Source organism: Gymnogyps californianus, chromosome 2 (assembly GCF_018139145.2).
Source record: "Gymnogyps californianus isolate 813 chromosome 2, ASM1813914v2, whole genome shotgun sequence".
Classification (NCBI taxonomy): Eukaryota; Metazoa; Chordata; class Aves; order Accipitriformes; family Cathartidae; genus Gymnogyps; species Gymnogyps californianus.
Window position 1 is genome coordinate 116,932,594 of NC_059472.1, and position 26,040 is coordinate 116,958,633.

Here is a 26,040-nt window from a genome sequence, read left to right on the forward strand (position 1 = left end):
TTTGCTCCTTTAGGTGTTGTTTCGTTGTAGCCTTGGGGTATCTCTCTGCTGTAATTTTATAGGTTCATATATTGGTGATGAGCCATTTGGTAGGTAGAATAGGACAAAGCAGTGTAAAAGTTTAAAAAAGTAAATTTTATCATAGCAAGGTATTATAATGCTGCATCAACAACCTTTCAATTTCGGACACTTAAATACTGGAATCCCAGTATTTTAACAACAAAGGCATTTCATGTTGGTGAAGGTGGCTGCAGATATTTCCAAGTTCCAAACTTGCCAGTTTGCAGTGAAAAAGGAGTAGTATGTTTGTGTATGTGCGTGTATGCACACACACGCATGTGCTTTCTGTTATCTTTGAAATAAAACCAAGGAAATGCAATGTATCCTGAAGAGGCACTTCATTTAAAAGTTCTTGGGTTTTTTGGATATTTTTATCCACTGTCAATACAAGTAAGACTGTAGACTAATGGAAAAAAAAGATGCAAATTTGTCTATGTTTTGTTTGTTCAGTAGCAATTAATGTGTACGGTGTTTTTTCCCCCTCTGTATAACAAATTGCTTTGTATGTGCATTCATGTAGCAGAATATGACTAAGCACACAGTAATACCAGAACTGGTCACAAAAATAGATATTGTTGGATAATTGCTTCTAGCTGAATAAAGTTAATCATGTCATAGTATTTTTAGATTAATATTTCAGCTAGAATAGTTGGAAAAGTTTGGAAGTTGTTTATTACTACTTAATTGAAATCATAGATTTGTTGTAAATATGCTTATAAATACTAGGAAGGGAATCTTCTATTAATTTTATTTCTTAAAACTTTCTACAAAAATTCACAGAATTCCCTGTGAAAAAAATGGTCAAACTATATTCACCGTGTTTCAGAATAAATGAAGACTTTTGTGTTTGGTTTCTAAAATAAGCTGGTGTTGCCTACACAGTGTTGGTACTGTGCTGTCAGTATTGCTCAGTTCACTGCATGTAATACGTAATGACCTTTAGAATATGCAATCAGATGCAATTCTCTTTTGCATTTTTACCACATTTTCAAATACCTCCTGCTGCTCAGTTCTATTTCTGTGTTCTGGAATATTTTGGGATACTGATGCTTGCCAAATTTTTTGCTGTAAATACGTATTTATTGGCACTGTGGCTGTTTTGGAATGTTTTAGTGCTTTATCTTCAGGCTGTTTCTAAACATATAGTAACTTTGTGGCTCATCCCATGCTTGTTTTCTTCTTTGTTAGAGTATTATAAGAGTTGTGTTCCATGACAGAAGGTTGCAATATACAGAGCACCAGCAGCTAGAAGGTTGGAAGTGGAACCGCCCTGGGGACAGACTTCTCGACTTAGGTATAATTGTTTCTATCTGTTGCCACTGTATGAAATTCAATCTCCAAATTTAAATTGATCATGGTCACATTTATGCTAGGGCTGGTGAAAAAACACAGACAATCTTACAGTAATTAGGAGAACACATACAAAAGTAACTTTCTCTGGTGATTGTGGAAATGGCACCAACGTGGTTTCTGTATTTTGCATAACTTGATCATTTTTGGTGCATAAGCTGTATATGGGTGGTGGTGGGGGAGGAGGGGAATCAAAAAACACTCCCAAACCCTGAGCACTTTGTATGTTGAGTCTGCCAAGATTCTTCAGTTCAGTCCTAAGAAACTGTTTCTGGGCTTATGGTCAAGCCACCAAAGCCCACGTTTTTCCACCCTACCTGTGTTTGCTGATGGTAACCTTATATTAAAATATATTTGTAGTGTTTTATTGGAATATGATTATTTTGAAATATATACTGCTTATTTTAATAGATATTCCAATGTCTGTTGGAGTCATTGATATCAAGACAAATCCAAGCCAGCTCAATGCAGTTGAATTTTTGTGGGATCCAACAAAATGTACATCTGCTTTTATTCAGGTTTGAAACTTTACTTGACTGGATGTCTGTGTTTGGTGCCTTTCAGGTCACAAACAGTAGTATATTTGCACTATGAAGCTTCTTAGTTTCTTATTTGTGGGATAGCCATTGAATACCAGCTTTGTAAAAAAAAAAACGCAGGTTCATAGTTCTATAATGGTCCCTAGTTAGGTTTTTCAACTTGATTTGGGTTTATAAAAGCATCTTTTAAAAACAATTTAAATAAAAGGCTTTCAAAAAGCTCTTTGAAGAAAGCTGTCATGGTTAAAATATTTAGTTATACGGGGTATTAGAATTAATTTATATCCTTCTAAATAACTGTCGCCACTACTTCTTTTTTTTAGTTAAGAGGCCCACTCTCCTAGTGGTGAGCTTCAGCAGAGGCTTGGCTTGAGGATACAAAATGAAGAATAATGTGCTACAAAGAGAGTTTTAAATCAGACATTCAAAGATGTTTCCTACTATGTCAATAGGCTTCCTTGTAGTAGGTTTTTTATTAGCTATGTATTTGATATTCAGGGCAATTGAACATGCTTTCTCTGGAAATTTTTAGATAGAATGTTCAGTTTTGCATTGGAATTTTTAGCTTACTTTTGTCTCAGATCTGTTCCTATTATAAAATAAAAAAGTATAAGTATAAAGTTTGCGGTAGCAGCATTTCTTACTGAGGCTGCCAAAATAGGTTCAATTCCATATTGTCAGTAAATTAACTTTGATCTAGTACAATCGAAGACATTTTTTCTAACAAGAATTACATAATTACTAAAATGTAGTCTCCTTGAAGAAGTGTGAGATAAACTATTGAATAGTTTTGTTTATGCACTTCCTGAGAAGTGATAACAGACTGACTGAAAATGGAACTGATTCTTACTATGCAAGTATAGATCACTTATTCTAAAGGCTAGAGAACACAGCATAGTGGCACTGATTACACACTTAAAGCTTCAATTTCCAGTCTGTGGTTCTCTGTTGTTGATGGCCATAGGAAATAAAAAGATAGTATTGTAGTCATTGAGAGTGCAAGGTGTCCATGGTGCTTGGCTTGCTTAAAATTCCATAAGGAAGTAAAAAAAATTGGGAGCACTGTCCAGTGAGATTCATAATAACTCTTTCTGTTACACTGATTTTCTCCGTAGATATCTTTTAGGGGTGTTTCTAGCTTATAAACCCCGTCTTCATTCTGGTGTAGCACTTGAGGCAATTACATGCTGATTAAAAAGTCTGCTGACTTTTATAGGAAGTTGGGCATATTTGAAAATACCCTAATTTCACATGAGATTAAAAACTCTTCCAGTCAGTGACCTTCTATAGCTTTGGTAATATTTATTGCAAGTAACTCTGAAGTTTATTCTAGCTGTAATGCATTGGACAATAGTATCTTGAGAAAGTTTTTGCTATATTCATGACAGATATAGTTGTCATCCATGTACATTTTTCTTAAGATCCAGCAAGTTCTCGTTTAATAAGAATCTATAATGACTTCTGCTTTTTGGAGAGATTTTGGTGACACACTTGCTTGTTTACCCTCTTCCCTGTCAGCGCAAGTATAATGTTTTTGTCTTCATTCGCATGTGGGCATGAAAAGGAACAAAATGTTAGTTATGCAGCTTGGTCCTCAGATAGGCTGGGTAATTTGTTACTTGTCCTTAGAAAATGTATATGATGTTGGTAACACATAATAAAATTCATGTCTAGAGTACTTCTGAGGGTCCTTTTTGTTTGGTGGTTGGTTTTTTTCAGGTACATTGTATCAGCACTGAATTTACCCCTCGTAAACACGGAGGAGAGAAAGGAGTTCCTTTTAGGATTCAGGTCGACACTTTTAAACAGACTGAAAATGGAGAATACACAGATCATCTGCATTCAGCCAGTTGTCAAATCAAAGTTTTTAAGGTAACAGTAGAAAAGAGATCCTTAATAAGTCTCTCAGAAGCTCTCATAAAGATGGGGGACATATTTATATTACTGCTTGACTTCTGAGATCAGATTTCAATTATAAAACCATTTTCCACTTGCGTTCTTGTTCATGTAACTGTTCATTTTTAGCCAAAAGGAGCAGACAGGAAACAGAAAACAGACAGAGAAAAGATGGAAAAGCGAACTGCACATGAAAAAGAAAAGTATCAGCCTTCATATGACACCACAGTTCTTACAGAGGTAACAAAATAGAATTGCATCTACTGACAGAGGAGAAAATACATAGATACAGCATATTACTTAGCTGCAGTCCTGGAAGGGTTGGGGAAGAATTAGTTCTGCACAAAGATAAGCTTTTTATTTGACAAACTTGTCCAGTGAACAGGAACATTAAATTTTAAGATCTTGTTTAGTAAACTTTCATTTAGCTACTCCATAGATGCTTGTATTAAAACATACTAAGATTGAACACTATTTGGCTGACTGTACTGAACCCTAGAGCAAGTCTTTTGGTACAGATCTAAAAACCTTGCAGCTGAAAACCAAAAAAAAAAAAAAAAAAAAAAAAAAAAGAGGGGGGAATCTAATCTAGAATTTAATTATCTGCCAAATTTGAGCTTCAAAGTCTATTTTTTGGAGATTACTGAATTTAAGGCCAGAGCCTCAGTAGGTTTTTGCATTTTCTTTTTATTTAAACATCAGTGAGTTCTATGCAGTTTTCTAAAGATTTCAGAAGTTTTTAAAAGGCTTTTAGATCTTTCCTCACTGTATAATGAAAAGAAATTGATCCAAATCTTTGGTGTTTGTCCAGATGAGGCTTGAGCCTATAATTGAAGATGCAGTTGAACATGAGCAGAAAAAGTCCAGCAAGCGGACTTTGCCAGCAGACTACGGTGATTCTCTGGCAAAGCGAGGCAGTGTAAGGGACTTCTGCTTACCTTTTCATTGTGCAAGATACCTTGTGCAGTGTTAGATATAGGAGAAACTTCCATTATATAAAGTAAAAATATTTTGATTGCTGTGTCTTAATTTTATTCACTTTTATGTATACCAATTACTCCATGTTTGTTTTCAGCAAAGGAATCCTTCCTAAATCTAACACTTAAACTATTGCAGAGGGACTGTGTAACTTTTAAAAGTCAAGAGCTTTCCGTTTATGCGACTTTAAATGAAATAGCTTTTTGCTTTCCTATATGTATGTAATTAGTGGAAGTAAGAACAGTGGAATTCAGTGTTTTGTTCCATATTTGCACTTACATTCAATATAAGTTTCCATGTACGTCAATATTTTTAAAATGCCATGTAGTGTTCCAGATGGTTGATCGCTAGCTACTGAATTTTCCTTTAGCCATCTACATATTGTGCTCCAAGCAGGTTTAATGCAGTTCAGAAGAGTCAGCACATCTTCATGATATGTGTACGCTAACCCTGTATGTGCCCCCCAAAATGAATCTAACATACATCCTGCGCACTCTTCCTGTCAAGGGTTAGCATTTTAGATTTCTTAAATGCTGTTTCTTAAGGTGAATATCACTGAGACCTTATATTTTTCAGATGAGAAACAATCCTGCATCTTCCATTTGGCAAGTTTAAATGTCAATTAATAGTGTGACTGTGGAAGACAATTGTTTGACTGTTCTTTGAACAGGCATATTGTGCTGACAGCTCTTTCCCAGCAGCGCTTGGGCAATGACTGTCTGACTCTTGTCCCTCAGATATTATTTAGTTTGTATTTATGATCTGTGAAAGTGATGTATAAGATTTAGGTTATAAAATACTTTAGTGTATGACTCTTGTTGTTTATAAACCATGTAACTGGGTGGGAGGGAGCAATCAATATTAAGTAAGGTGGGTTCTTCAGAGGATTTTTTTGCCCTGACAGCTATTGTAAGCACTGAGCTGTCTAAATTTGCCTTCTACTGTTCTTGGTTGTTGGTTTTTTTCTTTCTTTTAAGATGCACCTTTAGCATTCTTTGGCAATGCAGACATTCTTTTATTTGTTCCAAATGGCCCTGGGGGGGAGGTACAGGAGAAAACAGCATTTTATCACTTTCACTCATAAAGCACGTCTGAAGCATCTTTTGAAGCTGGTCCTTGGAGGGATTTCTATCCCCCCCCGCCCCCCCCCATGCTCTCTTCTCTTTCTGTTGTTGTAAGTACTTCATTGAATGATTATTGCTTATAGGAAGAATAATAGAAAAAGGTATTTTTAAAATGTATGACAAATCCCTTGTCCAGAGTAGGACAAACTGTAGCCAAACGATACCTGAAAGTTGTCTAACCTGTTCTTAACTTAATAATCTCTTGGAATACTAAGCTTTTATGAGTGGGAGCATTACCTTAATTGTAGTGAAGAAAAATTGAGGTGGGACGGGTAGTACTGGACTTCTAATGCCTTACTCAAAGGACACAAAGGAGAGAGTGTGTGCGCGTATTTCTTCACTTCTTGCTTGGGATGAAGGATGACCCACAGACTATTTTGGAATAACAGCTATGTATAGCTTTCCAGTTCTCTTAATTGTGCAGCTGACTATTCCTGTTTTGCATTTGCTTTTAATACAATTCTATCCTGACATCATTTGGTCAGTTTGTTAAGACCATTTTGAAATTTATTCCTGTAGGATGAAATGCTTTCAGCCTTGCTAACTTGGTATCATCTGCAGATTTAACGCATAACCTGTTCCATCATGACAATGATTTTTATAATTAGCAAAATTATTAGAAATCACCAAGCCCATAAAAAATACCATGAAACACTATTTTTGCTGTATTCATAGTGAAACCTTGGTAATCACTATACACTCATTAAGTACTATTTTTAACTATGTGAGTTGAGTGTAGAACTTGTTTGCTTGATCTAGAAAAGGAATTGTCTGATCTACAGCTTGAAGGCCAACTCATCAGCCTTTTTCTCCTGTCACCAGACAGGCTTATTCTTGTGGGCCTTGTAAATATGGACAGGGGATGATGCATGTTTCTACTTAGAGCAATTCTGTCCTTGCAAATCTGTCTTCCTAAATGTAGCCATCGGAAGGGTTGGCCGTTACCAGACTTACCTCGTATGTGCAGATCCAATGCAGTACAGCCATCACAGAGGGGCTTAGACACAAAAACTAAAGACCTACTTTTAAGTATGAGAATTGACACTGTTTTACGTATTATGTCTTTATATATGATGGATCTTGTACTTCACGTGTCCTAGGAACTGTGGCTCTGTTACAGAAGGAAAACAGGATTGTTTGGAGTGTATTTTTCTTGACAGAGTTAAGAGTGTTGGCTGTTACTTAGCCAATGCTGCTTCCTAGATGCCCAGAAATAGTTTTTTATCTTTTCTTGAATTCCAGAAATTGAGGTTGATCCAATCTATAGTTCTCTTCCTTTTTAAAGCTGGGTATTGTTATCTTCCTCCTACACCTAACCTATTATATAGGCTGTCTTTTTTGTTCCTTGCTTTTTGCATCTCGTTTTGTATGTTGGCTTTTTTATTTTGCCCCTCCAAGATTCTGCTGTTCTATTTGCTGGATATTTCTAATTTTGTTTCCTTTTTTTTCCCTGTATGATTTCTTCCAGCTCAGCCACAATCTGATTTGGACAGATTGGTTTCTTACTGTGCTTCCTTCAGGAAACATTGAATCTAATATCTTTTCTTTCCAATTTAATTCGTATGGGATTCTAACACAATACAAAGAGTTTGGTGAAGCTTCTTTTCTGAATGGTCATTCTGGTCTGCTCTTCTCCTATCCTTTCCTAAGAACCAGAGATTTTTTTTTCTGATTACCATCACCCATCTTTTCCTTCTCATTCATTTTCATAAGAATGCCATCTAGATATACTTTTCCATTACTGCTTTTTATTCATCTGATGTTTCACAATTCGGTGCAGTCACTGCAATTTCTGCAGTATTTATCTCGGTATTTTCCAAACAGACAGATGCATAGTTAACTACTTGTTAAGTCTCACTCTCGTGCTATGGAGCGTTGATTTTTTTCTGTAGAGATGAAAGGCTACAAACTTAACACTGCCTTCTGGACCTCAGAGTGGATGTTTATGTACAGGTGACCTTCATCCAGGGGCCATTTTATGAAGGAGGCACTTTATTTTTTCCTCTCTTCCCAATATATAGAAGCTAGAGCTTATCTAAGGAAGAGAAAAAAAAAACCCCACCAGATTCTTTCCGCTGCTTTTAATTTGAAAAAGCAGGCAAATTTGTATTGTGATAGTTGGGTCTTTGCACTTTTTTCTGTCTGCAGTATTGTGGTTTAACCCCAGCCAGCAACTAAGCACCACGCAGCCACTTCCCCCCCCCCCCCCCCGCCAGTGGGATGGGGAGGAGGATTGGGAAGAAAAGGTAAAACTCGTGGGTTGAGATAAGAACAGTTTAATAACTAAAGTAAAATAAAATATCATGCTAACTAAGAACAATAATAATACAATAATAATTGTAATGAAAAGGAATATAACAAAAAAAGAGAGAAAACCCAAGAAAAGACAAATGATGCACAGTGCAGTTGCTCACCACCCGCTGACCAATGCCCAAGCAGTGATCCATCCCTCCTGGCCAACTTCTCCCTGTTTATATACTGGGCATGACGTTCTATGGTATGGAATATCCCTTTGGCTGGTTCGGGTCAGCTGTCCTGGCTGTGCTCCCTCCCAGCTTCTTGCACGCCTGCTTGCTGGCAGAGCATGGGAAACTGAAAATCCTTAACTTAGGCTAAGTGCTACTTAGCAACAACTAAAACATCAGTGTGTTATCAACATCATTCTCACCCTAAATCCAAAACACAGCACTGTACCAGCTACTAGGAAGAAAATTAACTCTATCCCAGCCGAAACCAAGACAAGTATCTTGGTTGATTTTTATATTAGTGGATATTGTATGTCACAAGCTAGAATATGTAAAGCTACAATTTGATTAAACTTCGTCAAATGGTCATTTTTTGCAGACAGAGCTGATTGTAGGGCACATGGAAGTTAGAAGACTTCCAGGTATAGACCTTGAAATAAATTGGAACATTAAGTTTTGGACGTGAAAGATTGGCGCAGAAGTTAAATATTTTCTGTAAGTGACTTAAATTTAGAATATAAAACCTTCTAGAGGCTACGAGAGTGTCGTGGTTTAACCCCAGCCAGCAACTAAGCACCACGCAGCCGTTTCCCCCTTTTTTTTTCTGCTCTGTGATGGCTTTTTACAGAGTTGGATGCTTCCTTATGACAGTGACATTTTTCTTTTAAGTTTATGTCCAATGGCCAGGGACTTCTGTATTAGTATCATTAGCTTGCTGAATGTCCTTTGGTTAACTCAGTTTTGGGCTTAAGAATATGAAAAATATCCTGATTGATCAGACCACGAGTCTCTAAAGTCCAGTGCTCTGTCCCTGGCAGTGGCAATTGCAGACACTGTTTCAGGGAAGCCGCGCCACTTTCTGTGATCCATTCTCCTCGTAACCCCGCAGTGTCCAGAATTGTCACGCAGGATGTTTGAAAGCACATCCCTGCTTAGTCTTTTTAGTGTTAATGGGTTTGATGCCCAGGCATTTGTCTAATCCTGTTTCTGAACCTGATGGGTTTGTGAAGTGCGGGACAGTTGTGCCATGTGAGTGATACTGAAAGCATAAGCAGCTCGGGGTAGTTGCTAGAAGATTCTTGAAGAATATATGCTGTTGCTGGGTTTTTTTTGTTTGTTTGTTTTCTTTTAATGCTAGGCTTTTTAGTTCCTTGAACCTTTCAGAATTAAGTATCTCAGTGCTCAAATACTTGTTTTTCCCTCCACAACCTGTAAGACAGAAGAAAGGAGAACTGAGCCAGTGGGCATGTTGCAGTAGTATCATAATTACTACTACTACTACTTTTTTTTTTTTTTTTAAACCAACTTCAGTCTCAGTGGATAGTTAGTAACATTTTTGCTGGAAGAGGAGAGAAGGTAGGAAAGTGTGTTTATAGGAGAAGAAAGGCTACTTGCTTTGGGTTGGGATTTTCTTTTTTGAAATATTTCAAAAGTGCTTCTTCCTGCATTTAAACTCAGAGTTTTGTTGTGAACAACTTCAGCTGAGTTTGAAGGACAGAAACATTAACTGCAGTACATGCCTTGGGAATGGCTCAAAAGCTGTTGTCTGACACCAATGCATTCTTCCCTGCCCCTGAATTTAAATATGTGCTGGACAGAATCTTGTAATGCAATAGTGGCTAAGGATGTACAGCTTGCATCTGTGTGTCCAGATAAACATCTTGCATTTAAAATTTAGGGAGAGAATGTCAGAAAATTAATGAAAATCAGTTACACTTTCAAAATGTTTCAGAAGAACAAAGTTAACATTATTATGTTGAGCTTTTATTTTAAAATTATGGCTTTGCACCACATAATTAGGGAATGAAGGGCTATTTTAACTACCTGTTGTAATATAACATCTTTGAGATTAATGTTAAAATGAGCTTGAGAAGAGAAACAACAGATTGGGAGTACACAGAATAGGAGGAAGAGTGGGTAGTACTAGAAGGTCATAGAAGAGCATGCTTTGTGTGGATGGCACTGTTTGTAGTCTAAAGGGTGGCTTTGACTATGTAATCAAAGGCTGTGTGTACACAGTGGTTAGCAAAAATACTGATTTGAATCAGATCTCGGACAGATGAAGAATTTCCCAATTTTTAAGCTATTGGCATGCAAGACTAATTTTTTCAAATTGTATGCGCCATGCTGGGGAACTTGCAATCTTACTCTGACAAGTGAAGACTGGAGTCCAGCACAGAAATGTTGTTAACTGTTTTAGAGAAGATTGCAGCTGGTATTGCACTCATTTACTGTTTGCCCCAGATAGTGAAAGAGTCTTTCAACACAAAATTGTTGAATTATGTTTCCATTAATGTTAGGTCATGCTTGTTGCCTTCCCTCCTCGTCCCCCCCACCAAGGCTATGATATAACTCTGGAAATTTCCTTACAGGGTATTTAGCTGGTGCATGATAAGTATATCAGAAATCTTTGTTGTTTTAACAGGCATGGTCTTAGCTTACTTTATCTTGGGCAACTTGCTTGTTTTAATCCTGTCTGTTTGTCTTTGAACATACCAAAATCTGTTTGGTTTTTATTTTTCTTTAAAATACTGGATTTGCAAAGGTATTGGAAACGCTAAAAGCTAGTCTCGTTTTGAAGGGCTTTATCATGACGGTTTAAAAAAATAACCAAAAAAACCTGACTAAATTGGACAGCAAGCCCATCATATACTTGTGATGACAAATTTGTGTATAAAAACTCCAGTTTACCAAGCAGTTTAGAGAAAGCAGTACATGTAAGCATCATTTTAGTCCTGCAGTAAATGAATAAAAATTTTCAATTCACAAAATTTCTACTGAAAATTCCATTTGTATTTAATTGCTGTCAGGGCAGATACATTAAATTTATCCACAAGGTGAAATCTAGCTTCATAGTTTTACTTACTATTGCTGAGCACCTATTGTCAAGTCATGATACCAGCAGTTTAAACAGCCCCTTCATCCCTTTTAGGATGAAAGAAGTTTTTTCAGCAGATGGCTTGGGGTTGATTGGTTGGTTTGTTTTAAACTGAGTAATCTGTACAGGTCTTCTGTCAGTTCCACCACTAATACCTTCATTTTGTTAACAGAAGACAGTATAAATAGGAGTCTTCATGAAAGAACAAGATAAAACAGAACTGATTTTTACCTGGAATATCTGCATGTAATCTGTGGGATGGAGGGAATCTTTTTTTGGAATTACAAATCAAAATTCTCTGTGGCTAAAATCCTGGCTTTAAATGAAAGAAGTGTGCATCAGAGTAAAAAAGGTATTGTCAAGAGAAACTTAAGTTTTAATTCTCTATCTTCAGTGCTCACCATGGCCTGATACTCCTACAACATTTGTAAACAACAGTCCTACTCCTGCTCCAACTTTTACCTCTGCTCAACATAATACCTACAGTGTCCCAGACAGGTAGGTTTCTTTTCTGTACCCTAATTAAAGGTAACATTTAAAAATCAGGCTTATTCAAAAGTGTTTTTGAAGTAAATGCAACTGTTTTCTGGTTCCACTGGGCAATGAGAGATTGTGTTGACCTATGTATTTATTTTAGAGTTTGACACTTGCATCATGTGATTCAATTATGTAATTACTTCTGCTTCAACATTTTTCTTTCTTACTACACATTGTTGAAAACTTTTCTTCTTGTCCTTTGTCATATAGCAAATACTTACCTCTTAACTATTCTAATTTAGTCCTTGTCTATGGAAACTATTTAGCTTTTTTCAGTAAGAACAGTCTTTGTTCCCCTCATACACAGTTAATATAATTTGCAAGAAGAAAAACCAACAATAATCTTTATAAGCTTTTCAACAGAAATTGTATTGGTAAAAACATCTTGTATTGAGGCATTAATTAAACTACTGTAATCAAACTTGGGTGATCAAGAAGTTATTTACAGCAGTATTGTCTGGTCTATATACTTTTGTTTTGTCTGCCTTGTATTTTACTGCCTCTTCCTCAGTCACCCTTTAAGACAGTTAAGTGGCCATATAACCTCCGTGAGTTTTGGTAAAGCTGCCTCTCCGGTTGATAAAGAATACACGGAATAGGAACCAGATTACTTGCATACTGAAGTGTGATGATCTTTCTCTTGAGTTTAACTTATGTTTCACTCTGTGCAGCATTTAATGTGCCTTTCAACAGTGATATTTATTGTTTTGGGAATTTCAAGTTATTTTTCAGCAATGCTTAAATATTTTGCTTAATAAAATTCTAGTAATACTTTTTTTTTTCCCCCCTCTCCCCATCTGTAGCAATTCTTCCTCCCCAAATCATCAAGGAGATGGAACCTCTCAAGGGTCTGGAGATGTGAGTGTTTGCTTTCTGCTATTGATCATGTCTATATTTGTATATTTGTGTCAGAACGTTTGATTTATACATACCTTGATATTAATAGGTTCTGAGGAAGTGTTTAACCGAGGGAGATTTTTTAATGGGTTTGGGGTTTTTTTAATATCCAAATTTTCATATCCAATCTTGTTTCTTACAGCAACTTCATCCTTCAGCCACAATCCAGGAAACTCAGCAATGGTTGCTCAAGCATAGATTCTCTACCTATACAAGGCTTTTTTCAAATTTCTCAGGTATCTATAGTTTACTTTTTTATTTAGAGTCTGTGTTAGTGAGCGAGGTTTGTGTGGGAAAGCAATTCTTTAAAACCAATAGGGCTTCAATATTTATTGTAATTTACTAATTTGCTTATTAAATGTTTGATTTGCATTGGAAGGCATTTTTTTCTAGTTTGTTTTGCACAAATTCACCCTAACACCCAAAAGAGAAGCTAGGTTCTTTTTTCCTGACGGTAATTCACAAAATCATTTTAACCTTGATTAGTCCTTTGAGAAAAAGGAATGAATTTGGTGAGTCAGACCAGCAGGCTGTCTGTTTTGCTATGCTGTTTCCTAATGGCAGCCAGTATGCAGTGATCTCAAAGAAAGTGCAAGAAATTGCTAACATCTGCCCCATGTTAGATCTTTTTGTAGGAGTTAGATTTAATTGTAGTATATGAAGCTTTTATCCTTCCCAACTCTGAAGTTGTGAATAGTCGTCTTATTCACAGAAGTGGCAAATTCTTTTTTGTATCGAACTCTGCTTTAGTGCCATGCAACAGGAGAGTTCCTTTACCTATATGTATTTGTCTAATTTTTTTCATTTCAGCAGAATGTCTGATTGCTCTTCCTTGAATGTGTGTTAGTATAGTTTCCACTATATGTATGGAAGCAAGAAATGGCAGTAGATGCACTATCTGAGGCTATGTTTTGCTGTTTGCTTCTTTAATCTTTCATGTAATTGTGCAAAGGGTGGGATGACACAGTACACACCATGAGTAAAATTCCTTCTCCGTTTTCTTTGGTGACACATGATGGGGAGAATATGATGAATGATGCTTGCTCTCTGCCTGTTAGCTTAGCTCATGCTTCTGCCAGAATTCCCTTTGTACCAAGCATCTTCCCTGGTTGAGATCATGTTTCTCTAATTTGATCTAGTAAGGATTGCAGTCCCCCAAAAGTACAGATTCTCTAATGTGGCGTTCTTGAAATCTGTAAGACTCGAAGCTTTGTCTTTTCTGTAGCTAGTTAATTCTATTTGCAGCTGCCTAATGTTTTCTGCCTAAAATTCATACTGTTTTCTGCTAGGATATACAAGTTCTGAGAAATAAGCTCACATTTAGCCTTTCTGAACAAGCTGTGAAGGTGTCATCCAACCCTGAGAAAGGAAGTTCTGCAATCTCGCTAATGAATGAGCCAGTATTTTGCACTACCTTCCTCCGCAAACAGTATGGAAACATGGTGTTGATAAAAATTATTTATGTATAGTTCTGGTGACATCAATATGTGCAGCAGTAACTAAAATTTCGTGAACTACTGCTAATAATAATATAGTAATATAATAAAAGTAACTAAAATTTTGAGACCCCAGGGGTCCATGATGTTTTCCTATGCACACGCAGTATGACTTCTCCAAATAAAAATTGACTAGACCTTGAGATGGTAGCGAGGCCTCTGGAAAAACTGCAGCTTTTGGCACATAAGAATATGATTTCTTTGAGGGGAAAAAAACCCCAAAATAACATATATGACGTGTAAGAATCACTTGGCACTACTAGCGATCTCAGCAATAAATGGGTGCCATCCTGGGTTTCCCTCCTCAGTGTGGCTCAGTACCTCTCCTAGGAAAGGAACCTGTTCTTGTATGTCAGTGGGCAGTGCTGCCGCAAGCTTCCCTTGAACCAACAGCATCTACCAGCTCACGGTGACTGACACACTGAGGCTCCTTAGTTAATCAGTGAGATGATGCTTTGCTTTTAAATACCATGGACCTAATGGAAAAGCACAATATTTTATAGTGAGCCCTTGCAGTGTTGGAAATTGACCATTTATTCTTCTGCTGCTGGTTAGTTTTTGATCTTCTTGTATTATGATTGCTAAGCTTTCTCAGTAAACTTTAGTACCAAATTTCTGACAAAGACTCTTGGAAAACATTTAAAGCAGTTCTTCTTTTTCATTATTATCTTTATATGTTTATAGAAGTCAAATACTAGCTGGCTGATAGATATTCTTTGAAGCAAGAGGTGTAGTGTATGTGGCTTTTATTATACTTCTTCAGGTGTGGGTTTTTTTATTATAGTGTTTAAGGGCTATGATGACAAATTATTTTTGCTTGCTTTTACCTCTGCATTCCTAGATTGTCTGTGGAGTATTTTCATGAATAAAGACTTTTTTTTTCCTGTCTCCCCACTCATCTATTACAGTGACTGATTTTTCAGACTGTTGTTTTCTTTGTTGACACCCATGCTGCTTCTAAGAAGGACCCTTCCTTCCATTTTGTGTTTAGATCTGCTTAGTATCTTTTTTTGAAGCTTCCTTTTCTAAAGTAAATGTTCTGGGAAGCAGTTGTTTTCACAGATCACTTATTCCCAGGATCCTTTAAAAAAAACAAAACTGCTTTTGGATGGAAGTATCCCACAACCTGGATCCACCCCATAGGCTGCTGATGTACTGATTTGACCACCCTGATTTAGTTATGCCAGCCTTTAGCAGTATCTTCTATAAATGAGTGCATTGTAATAACTTAAGTGCATAGAGGATATGATGTATCAGTTGAATGCCTGGGCTGATTCATTGAGTGAGAAACCATCGAATATCTTTGCTCTGTCTTTTGCATGTGTTTAAAATACACTAACCTGGGTGTCAGTTCAAACTTTGAGTCATTTAAGCCATTGTCTGGATATGGAAGTCATCTGTCTCTACAGAAATTGTGTGCCTTGCAGACTTTGTACTTTTTCAAAGATGTGAACACCATCAAGTGAAACTAACCACCTTTGGAAAATCAGTCATTTTTTCTTAGTGCTAGCTAGTGCCTATTCTGAATTTTACTTGCTTGTTCGTGTTTGCAGGATTCCATTTTTATAATGGTGGAGTTTGTTATTCTTGGTTTAAATGAACATACAACTTATTTTAAAAAGTATAGATGTTCTACAATAATCTTCATAAAATCCTCATGTGTTTCTCCAGGTGCTGATTTATTAAAGCTGACAAGAGAAGATCTGGTACAAATCTGTGGTCCAGCCGATGGAATTCGGCTATATAATGCACTGAAATCCAGGTAATATGTTGAGTGTGAGGCTGAGTGGGTTTTGTTCTGTCATTTACTAGACTCCCTCGTCCTTAGAATTGGGAGATGTGGGAGGTCAGTCTCAGGATGGGCCTCGATGCCTGTGTGAGCCGTCTCAGGAATTGGCAGCAATTTTTAAACAAAAAGAGCCTCCCGTGTACACCTTCAGGGCAGACCCCAGAAGAGATGCAGGCACTGATGAGTTCAAAGGTAGGCTGTAAGACTGGTACCAATGCAGTTGGGCACTGCCAATTTCTTGGAAACAAATGGATTTGTTGCAAAGACACAAAACTTCTCATTTAGGGGAGCTGAGAACAACCTGAGGCTTTTTGAGGTTACAGGTGTTGAGTGCTAACACAGACAGCATCCCAATTGATGTGTCTGATTCTGACTGAAATGGGTATTTGTTACCATTGACCTTATAAGAATTGTTGTTGTTACTCAGTAGTTATGTTCCAGGATTCCAACAAGCAGCATCTTGATGAACTCGGAATTGACTGAAATTTTGTTTAAATGCAGTAGCATGTGAGAGACCACTTACCATTATATTAATTTTTTTTTTTTTTTTTTTTTTTTTGGTCAGTGAAAGAAAACATTTCAAGTGTACTATTAGCATAACAAATCTACATTTGTGGCATATCACTTTCTGTATTTCCAGGGCAAGTAACCTTTTGTCTGATGTGTGATTTCTTTGAACTGCAGGTCTGTTAGGCCCCGTTTAACAATCTACGTCTGTCAGGAGCCATTAAGGAGCATACAACTGGAAAGACAAGATGCAGGCAATGGTGATAGCAGCAATGGTGCAATATACGGTATGGTGCATAGGGGTCTCTTAGCATACTGCTTCTGTGTCTTAAAAAGTCTAAAACAAGATAGATGGGAAGGAAGAAGGAATCGTGAAGAGGCTGAATTTCTGTTTCTGATGTACAGAGGAACCGTAGGAAGTTGTATTCATGACGACATTGCTGTTTTAACACTGCAAGGGATGAACAGAACCTTAAAACCTCTCAAGGTTAAATCATTGATTTTTTTCCAGTCCATTGATAAAACTAACTGTAGTTACATGGTAATTAGTTAAGGAGCTCTCAAATTAGCTGTGCTATGTTGTTACAGCCAAGGTATTAACTAGCTAAACGTAGGTGCATGTAAAAGCTACGTGCAAATAAAACACTTAGATTTTTCCCATTTTCAGTTAGGTTTTGCTGTCATTTTCTGTGCAACTGAACTAAAACTGGTAGAGCTTGGACAAGGAAAAACAGCCAAGCAGTGTACGGGCTCATGATTTTAGTATTATTTTCCTGAGAGATAGCTGTTGTTTCAACACAGATGGGAACTTAATATTTAATCGTAAATTCATGTCAATCTTACAATTAAGAGAATGGAGCTATTTGAAATGATTCTTTTCTTGGCTTTGAGTGAAGAGACCTCCCTCCCCAGCCAACTGAAACCTGTATAGGCTGCTGCTGTAATAGTAGTTGTGTATTTCCCATGCAAGAATTGAGGTGGAGGAGGATCTGTAAATAGGATGCTGTCTCTGTCAAATACGTACTTTCCCTCTGGATATCTTCAGCCTTTGGTTTGGGACAGAAGAATGTGCAAATATGGAGCTGCCAAGGGCTTCTAGCACTATCAAATGAAGCTGTAGAACTGTAAATACAGCATCAAACTGAATAGCTACTTTGTCTTACTGTTCTGTTTGTTTGCTGTATTTCCCCCCCGCCACCCTTCAGCTCTGAGATGATCTACAGGAAATTTATTCAGACAGTTGAAAAAGGCTTTCTTTACCCGTTTTTTAAAGCAACAGTGTAGTAGTATGTCAGATGTATTACCTGCTTCTTTTGAGATGGTCCAAAACTACTTCCAACGTCATCTTTAGGTGACTCTCTAAAGATCCATTTAAGTCTATTTGACATGACTGTGCCTTTTTGTGCAGGATACAGGAATAAATGTGGAAATTGCCTTCAGTATGAGAGCAAATAGAAGCCTCCCCCTTGTCAGAGAGGTGTGCTTATGACTTTACCTTGAAAGAAAAGTCATGGCAGTTCATGCTTCTTAGTGAGAACAGGGGGAGAGTAAAGTAAAGGTTTTTAGCTTTTTGACGTTTTTAAAGCTGTGGGGTGTAAACAAATTCAGATTTTTTTCATATAGTTACTTGTTATCGATTAGTACCATGCTTATGTAAATAATTTTTTTTCTTGTAGTTTATCATGCAATCTACTTAGAAGAAATGGCAGCCTCAGAAGTCACACGCAAGCTTGCTTTGGCGTTTAATATTCCTTTGCATCAGATCAACCAGGTTTACAGACAGGGTCCCACAGGTATCCACATTCTTGTTAGTGATCAGGTAACGGAAATTTTACTTTCTTGACAAATTTTATTTATGAATTAAATAGAATGGAGGATTTTCTTATGCTTGCTTTATTACTGTTTTTTCTGTTTGATAATGCAACCTAGTATGTCCTGACATTTATTTTTTCCTTTACATTAAAATGAGCAGAAGGATCCTTTAATATGTCACTGTTCCTCTACCTGAAGAAATTCAAATTATGAGAAGAGAAAGGCAGCTGGTCTATATAGTTCTGAGATGCTGCAGTAATTACTTAGTATGTGTTTATTTTGAACATGCCCAAAGGCAGGGAGCACTTAAATACTGTTGAACTCAGCTTATTCAAGCATCTGCTACACATATTTAGAGTTCCAAAAACACAGCCAACAGTAATAGGATCCCAGCTGGTTATCACATGATTAACAAGCAGTATTTTGACAGTAATGTATTTTAATTTAATTTTGTATATGCTTGTTACTTGCTGAATAAAATAAAAAATATGCAATTGCTTATAAAAGGCTGTATTTAATATCTGATGTATTTATTTTTTGCATTGGTCATACTCAGGAGGGTTTCAAAACTTTTTTTTTTCCCCCCCCAGATGGTTCAAAACTTTCAAGATGAGAGTTGTTTCTTATTCACCACAATAAAAGGTACAGTGTCTTTTCTGACAGTCTAAACCATAATTGTTTATTCTACCAAGGAGCCTTCTTTAAAGCAGAATACTATTCTAGTAAAACTTCCCCAAACAAAGAGTAACGCCAGATCTAGTGAAGGCTGACTTGCAAAAAAAAAACCTGCATATAGTAGTGGCAGAAAATATCCATGAGTTCCTCCTCTCTTAGCCAGACCTTTCAGCCTCTGCGTAGCACCTCAGTCTCTTCTGCAAGCTTTCAGTTCAGAACCAGTGCAGCACTCAGTAACAAACCTCATTTAAAATTCAGTCAACCATCACTGAACAGTGCTTGCTGTTAATAATTGTTGAGAATGGTGAAGTTTCAACATAATTAAAAAATAAAAAAATAAAAATCCTGGCAGTAGTACCTCTGAAGTTCAGAAACCACACGTTAACCGAGTCCTGATAGTTGGCAGAACTGAGTATAAAATGCTGTTCTTTCATGGCTAGGAAATAATCATCTTCAGTAGGTTGTTGCTGTAGACGGGACGTGGCCATTTTGCTGGGAAGGCTACAGCATGTTTCCTCTGCCTAACAAAGACTCACTCGTGTAATGCTGTTGTTCAGCATCAAGTAGGAGACTTGAATGGGAACCCTGAGAGAACAAACTCCTCCCCGCCCTGTGCTGTCAAATGGGTGGAATCATTTTAATTGTATGCGTGCAGTTAAACTGGGATGCAGCCAACCTTAGTCCACGAAGGCTGGTGTTTGGGTGTCCTCGGTAGGTGTTGTGAGTCTCCCTTTTCAACACTAGGTGTTTCAGATGAATCCCACGCTTTCTTAGGAGTCCAGTTTATTTCTGGTAAAAGGTGCCAGGAAACTGCTGTAATCGGTAGGCAAGTTTGACTCCGTGTAAATTTTACTGACAGAAACTGTCCCAACTTTGAAGATTGTTACAAATTGTTAATCATAACATTTGTGTTCAGCAGAAGTAGGAAATTTGTAAAAGCTATGTTTTTGCTGTAGATGAGCTATATTTTTAAGGTCTGCTTCACTTTATCAGCATCCCAACTTGAAACTAATTGTTCTGTGTAGTATAAAATCTATTCATGTGGTTAGTGATTGTTAAGAGACCTGTTTGTCTCAGTTGTTAAGCCTTTTGTTGGTACTGCTAGCTTCTAAACATAAAATCCACTGGTTTTTTTTTTTTTAACACTCTTTCCATTTGGCTTTCTAGTTTTAAGGCTGAGCATCACAAAATAGATAATTAAAAACATACACTAAGGATTTATATTGGTTGCGGAAGTTAACTTCTTTCTATGATCTTAACTGTCACTGTCAAATGAGGTGGGTTTAATGTGTAATAGGAAGAGTTTAGAAATAACTGCAAACCAAAGAGATTTTTAAAAGTTATTCTTCAAGGGTTAAGTCTGAATAGCAAGTTACTGATACTTCGCATGTTTCAAGTTTAATATTTCATAGTAGGAATGAACCACTTTTACACAGTAAAAACCAAAGCCATACTTTGATGTTTTGGTGCATTGGCTAGTATATTTATGGTTCTATTTATGAAAGACTGATGCTTTTTTTTCTTTTTCAGCTGAAAATGGTGAAGGATTCCATATAATTTTGAAGTGATGTCACATGATTGCTAGACTGATACTCCAACGCAGAATTAAGTCCTGCCTAAAGATTATGAAGATCATCCAAAACCTTAGGATCTAACTTCACCGTATAAGATGTTTCATATTGAAAACACAAAATGACCTTTCTAATGAGCTGTTTGAGAGGTGAACTTTCTTATCACTGCCATAGCTAAGTGTCCTCATGAGAGGTATAATGCCATGACAGCTTATGTACAGGCATGGAAGACAATGTAAGCAAAGGTGCTTGCCCTTTACTGAAATAAGGCAAATTATGGCCAGTAGATACAGTTTCTAGAAGCAAAGCACTGTTGGCTTTTCTATTATCTGTATCCAGTTGGAGATGAATGTAAACTTATTTTGGGGCATTTACCTTTCTGTGCCAGTTTGTCTATTACTTGCTTGTACCTTATGCTGGTTTTATTTTTTGATGTTAGCAGAGCACATATTAATCTGTGTGGAGAAGAGTAGTTAAGCTGATAGTGATCAGGTTGTCGGGTCTTTGAGAGTAAAGCTGTCAAAACAGCTTCCCGTGTAAATTGTGTATAAGAGTGTATGTAAGAAGTGTAAATGCCAGAACAGGGCTTTTAAGAAGCCCTAGACAGATGCAATATATGCATGCAGCAAACTGCATTATCAATAGTACCTTATTGGAGGGATTAATATAAATCCTATGGGGTACCAAGTAATTGTGTTTTGCTTTAACAAATTTAATGGAAGAGAATTGCCTATGCATCCTTTATGTTTAGTTTCCTAGGTTCTCTGCGGAGCACTGCTGCAGTTTAACTCTTTGCTTGTAAAATTGTGGGTTTAAAAATACTAGCAGTGAGAGGTGGATTTTTATGACATAGTGGAATTATGCTGACGAGGGAAGATGACCCACTGGCACCACAGGGCTGTCATAGCTTTCAGCAACATCAAATAAATCGCTTAAGAAACACTAAATATGCACCATTTAAGTCTCCTTCCCAGCAGGTAAATGCCTTGCTGTAGTTGCTATTATGGACAAGTATCTTACCTTTTCTGTTGACCTTTCTTCACCCTCCGATCTGTACTGTACAACTGTTACAGTGCCTCTTCCATATGACCAAATACTTTTCTTTGAAACAGGCAATGTGCTTTTTCAATATTTTGGATATTTCTTGTAAGACATGGCACAGCGTTTCCTATGTTAAGGTTAAGTTTCAACTGGTTAGGTACTTAGAGGGGAATATTTCCAAAGGTATTAAGTGACAGTTTCATAGCTGTCATTTTGTGCCTTTGAAAAGTTCCACCTTGATCTCTGGCTTAAAAGCTTGGGAATAGTTTGCTTTTTATGCTGCAGTGTTCAATGTAAACAACTACTACAGCATGTAAAAAAGCAACTTTGATTTTTTTTTTTTTACTCCCTCTTTCATAACTGGCTCAGCTGCTTAGCAGAAAAGCTTCTTAAAGCTGTAGCATTTTGAAAATTTAAATTCATCAAAGCTAGAGTTTTTCTCCTATTTTTATTTTTTTCTGCACTGAAAGTAAAGTTTTATGTACTTAAACATTTCTGCCTATAAGTTGTTCATCTTTGGGTATTGTTTGGTCCTAGTATTTTCTTGAACTGACGCTTGTGTCTTTTCAGCTCACACCGTATTCAAATCCAAATGTTTTATAAAAGTGGAAAAATCCTTGATTGGAAAGTATCCAAATACCTAATTTTAAAGAATATTGAAAGTTGTACAGTAGTTTGTCCAGCTCACTTGAAATTGGAATTAAATTATGGCACCAGCAAATTGCTTTTGTTTTTTAATAAGATGTACACATTTCAATTTAAGTATAATAAATGTTTTTCAATAATTTTGTAAATGTGCTTTTCTTTTTGTTTACTTTCCCCCCTACACACACATTAGAGAGACTTCTGTTGTTAAGATTCAGATTAACTGCAAGACCTACCCGAGCAATAATGGTAGGTAAAGGTAAGTAATGGAAGCAAACTAGCTCTGTAGTTTATCGTGCACCCAACGCACACACATAGATCTTCTGCTTCTAATAGAAAACTTAATTAAACTTGAAATAATAGAAACGAATTCAACTTTGACATCAGCTGTTTGTTTATTGAAGTGTCCTATATCAGAGTAGGTTCCATTTGTTTTTGTACATCTTTAATGCAATAGACTTACAAGGTTCATTATGTTCTTAGAAAAAAAATGAGCCAACAAAAGGCAACACATCTTGACATACTGGTACCAATGACTTTCCTGGTCAGTTGAGAATAAAATCTGCCTAAAACTCTCCATTACAGCAGTATCTTAATGGAACTCTAAGAAGTATGATTGTAACAACACTCCTCCACTACTGTGCAACACAAACCCTGATTGGCTTATTTTGTAGTACTAAAGAAACCCATGTACTGCACTCTAATCTGCAATTTAACCTCAGAGTTGAGGTCTTAGTTTACTGTCCCCATCGTCTGTCAATGTGTGAAGCATGAACGCAACCCAGCCATTGTTAGCCATAAAAGTCTCTTAATGTTCACACTCCATTTAAAAAGTAGCTTAAAATTTTGGGGGGGGCGATTGCAGTACTAACCAGTAGTAGCTTCTCCAACTGTTTTTTAAGCCAGTATTTCTATTAGTTTTCAGTAAACACACAGGCCCCAAACTCTTAAAACATACACACACACACACAATCAATCTTACACAAAAAAGCTTTCTGAACTGTTGAGTAGTTTATCTCAGATAATTAAGTTGCTTAATATAAAGTTTATTTTTTCTAACCCTCTAGCACTGAGAAACTAAGGATGAAAGCATGGCCTTAAGAGTTAATACATAGATTTTATTATTATTATTATCATTCAGAGTTGACAGCTTCTTAAATAACCCAAATGTGACGAGTTTGGCTTTCTACATTTGAAAACCACAGGTTTGGTTTGGTTCAACTCCTGCCTACAGATTTATTTGCTCATCTGCTTGCTGTGTCCCTAAAACAGGTGGGACAAACAGCTTGAATTGAATTCCTCGCTCCATCATAGTTCCTGTAACTGAACCTGGTTTCCATTCTTTGTAGAAAAGCATGAATAATGCACCCCTCTTCCTAGAACCGCTGCATCCTTTCCTTACAAGCGGAGGAGGTAATTGAGGACACACAGGAATGGCGTTACAGTAAGCACCATGAATGATTGTGGCAGCCAATTACAGTAGAGTGCACAAGCTCTACCACAGTGGATTTCTTACCCTTTTTAAAGGCCGATGGCATTGGGCATAAAACGTGCTTCAGTGACGGGCAAGCTTTATACTAACACACAGTTCGACTGAACCAAGTTCAAAAACTTGGAAAGTATTTCTATTTATATAGTTATCTTGAGGTACTATCTTACCTTTTGACATTACCTAGTATGTCCTGTTATGTAATTAAATATGAAGCTGAATGATGAAAAAGTATAAGCTGTTTTGCTGTAAGAGCTCATGATTACCTTGCATTTTTTTTGGTCAACATCTGCTAAAGCTGATTTGTCCTTAAACCTGATACTTAATCTGTCATGTATGTTACAGAACAGCAGGTTCAGTTCCTTGGTGTGACGGACTTGAGCCCCACGTTACGTTAGAACTTCACACTGAGTACTGCTTACAAATGCAAATTAACTTCCAAGTTTAGTGAACTTTCACCGAGTAGCTGCTATGCTGAAATGCCCGCACATTTTACACGGTACTTCAGTTCTCATGCCAACAGAAGGAAGGAGTTACTAATACAAACCGAAGCATCACCAACTTAATCCACAGCTGCACATTACGTTAAGGTTTTTACCTGGAAAAAAATGCTTTTCTTGTCACAAAACTGGATGACCAAACACCACCATTAGGACTGTCAGGAAACTGACTCCTTCCACTGACTTGCAGTCCCATTCTTTTCTTCAACAACAACAACAACAACATTTTCTGTGTGGTTGCACTTACTGTCAAAGAATAATACAGCATCTGCAGAGGCGCTGTCCGCTCCCTCCTACTGAAGGAGGGGGAGTTACTGGAGCAAAGTAAGCATGAACTTTCACATGAGGTAGATGAGCCTGTGGATGGAAAAGTCTGCGTTACGATGGGAGAGAAGTAAACATAACCAGTAAAAAGAAGCAGTACACCTCAATTACTCCCAACAAGTAGGCTCTCATTAGGGTTGGTTAGCTAAAAAGAAAGCATCTATACACTTGATACTATCCAAGCTGTCTTCTCCTGACGTGTAATTCTCATGTCCCATCCGGCTAAGGCACACTAATGTCTGGGCACTCACCTGCTCACGGTTCCCACTTACTTCCCAACAAAGCACCAATCAGCCCAGAGCGCGCTCTGTCAGGAGAGGCATGCGTTCTGCTGCAGGGGACAGATGGACCCCTGGCTACTGAAGAAAGACTTGTCTCTTATCTTGTCTCCCATATTGCCTGCTTCTCTCATCCCAGAAAGCAGCATGGCATAGAACAGGGCATCTGCTCTCAGTAGTCACTGTCGGGGATGAGCTTTCCAATTGCAAAAGTGTTTGGACACCAATCTGGGATACGAAGCTGCAGACAAGTTGAACAGTAAGGCTAAAACGCTGCCCCCCAAGGTAGGGGGTCCCTGACCTAACGGGGAGGTACACAGAGGAAAAGTTTGTGGCTGGATTCCAGGGCCCAGTAACTGACATCTCCATGCAGATGTTTTACTATTGGCTCTGTATATTAATGTATATTTTAGGAGAGTTAAAGAATGCCACTACACAATCCTAAAAACATAGAAGCCTGTATTTGCAAAAACACAGAAAGCAGAAGATAAGCACTCATCATTCCAACAGCGAAAGTGTTGTGAGTTATAAATAGACAATTATTACTGCTCATATAGAAAAGCTACGTTTAGTCCCTAAAAGTGGGGACCAAACAGAACGATATTCAGACTCTCTTTTTCCATCCTCCCTTGCCTGGGACATCTGCAGGATTCATACAATCTCAAGCAGTATCAACAGCTCGGGCATTCCCACTGGAACAAGTCAGCAAACACGTACTCTGATTCGTTTGATTCCAGCTCGCGTGACTTGCTGACAGTCATACAGCTCAATTCTCTCCAAGTTGTGGCAGTTCTCCAGGTGTTCCAGAGTCACATCAGTGATGAGAAGACAGTTATCAAGCTCCAGTACCTGCAGCCTCTCATGACCACACGTACTGTTGCTCAGATGAAGAATCCCATCATCAGTGATCAATTCACAGTGAGATAAGCTCTAAAACAGAGAGGCAAACAGTTCACATCATCACTCAGTCGTAAGTCACTCTGTTCTCTGAACATCAGAAGTCCTCTTCAACCTCCTTCATTCTAGTGGTTAAACAGTTACAAAGCGTATACAGCTGAAAGCCAGAAGAGTAACAAAAGAAACAACTCAACAAAAGAAGGGCTGTACTTCAACTTCGCTTCAAAATGAGTTAAGAGTCCCAAAACATGCATCACTGGCAAACTCCTCAGGCCCCTCCGCTCTCTGTGGA

At 37.4% G+C, this 26,040-nt stretch overlaps 2 protein-coding genes across 5 annotated transcripts in view; one reads left to right on the forward strand and one right to left on the reverse strand.

Moving 5' to 3' along the window:
• UBP1 (upstream binding protein 1) overlaps positions 1-22,409 on the forward strand; it is a 41,604-nt gene extending 19,195 nt beyond the window's left edge. The window contains exons 4-16 of one of the 2 annotated variants that reach the window (XM_050891048.1): positions 1,249-1,354; positions 1,822-1,928; positions 3,669-3,821; positions 3,975-4,085; positions 4,657-4,764; positions 11,685-11,788; positions 12,631-12,685; positions 12,867-12,960; positions 15,892-15,982; positions 16,694-16,803; positions 18,193-18,335; positions 18,919-18,970; positions 20,534-22,409. In XM_050891048.1, the coding sequence (XP_050747005.1) occupies positions 1,249-1,354; positions 1,822-1,928; positions 3,669-3,821; positions 3,975-4,085; positions 4,657-4,764; positions 11,685-11,788; positions 12,631-12,685; positions 12,867-12,960; positions 15,892-15,982; positions 16,694-16,803; positions 18,193-18,335; positions 18,919-18,970; positions 20,534-20,571 (1,272 nt within the window). In that variant the 3' untranslated portion in view covers positions 20,572-22,409. The remainder of the gene's footprint in view (positions 1-1,248; positions 1,355-1,821; positions 1,929-3,668; positions 3,822-3,974; positions 4,086-4,656; positions 4,765-11,684; positions 11,789-12,630; positions 12,686-12,866; positions 12,961-15,891; positions 15,983-16,693; positions 16,804-18,192; positions 18,336-18,918; positions 18,971-20,533) is intronic. The other variant, XM_050891049.1, reaches the window with a different exon arrangement.
• A 239-nt stretch (positions 22,410-22,648) lies between these two features.
• The window catches only part of FBXL2 (F-box and leucine rich repeat protein 2), a 56,399-nt gene continuing 53,007 nt past the window's right edge, over positions 22,649-26,040 (reverse strand). For 2 of the 3 annotated variants that reach the window (XM_050892631.1, XM_050892633.1), the window contains 2 exons: positions 25,569-25,781; positions 24,400-24,606 (listed from right to left, as the gene is read on the reverse strand). In XM_050892631.1, the coding sequence (XP_050748588.1) occupies positions 24,499-24,606; positions 25,569-25,781 (321 nt within the window). In that variant the 3' untranslated portion in view covers positions 24,400-24,498. Of the gene's footprint in view, positions 24,348-24,399; positions 24,607-25,568; positions 25,782-26,040 lie in introns of those variants that run through there. The other variant, XM_050892632.1, reaches the window with a different exon arrangement.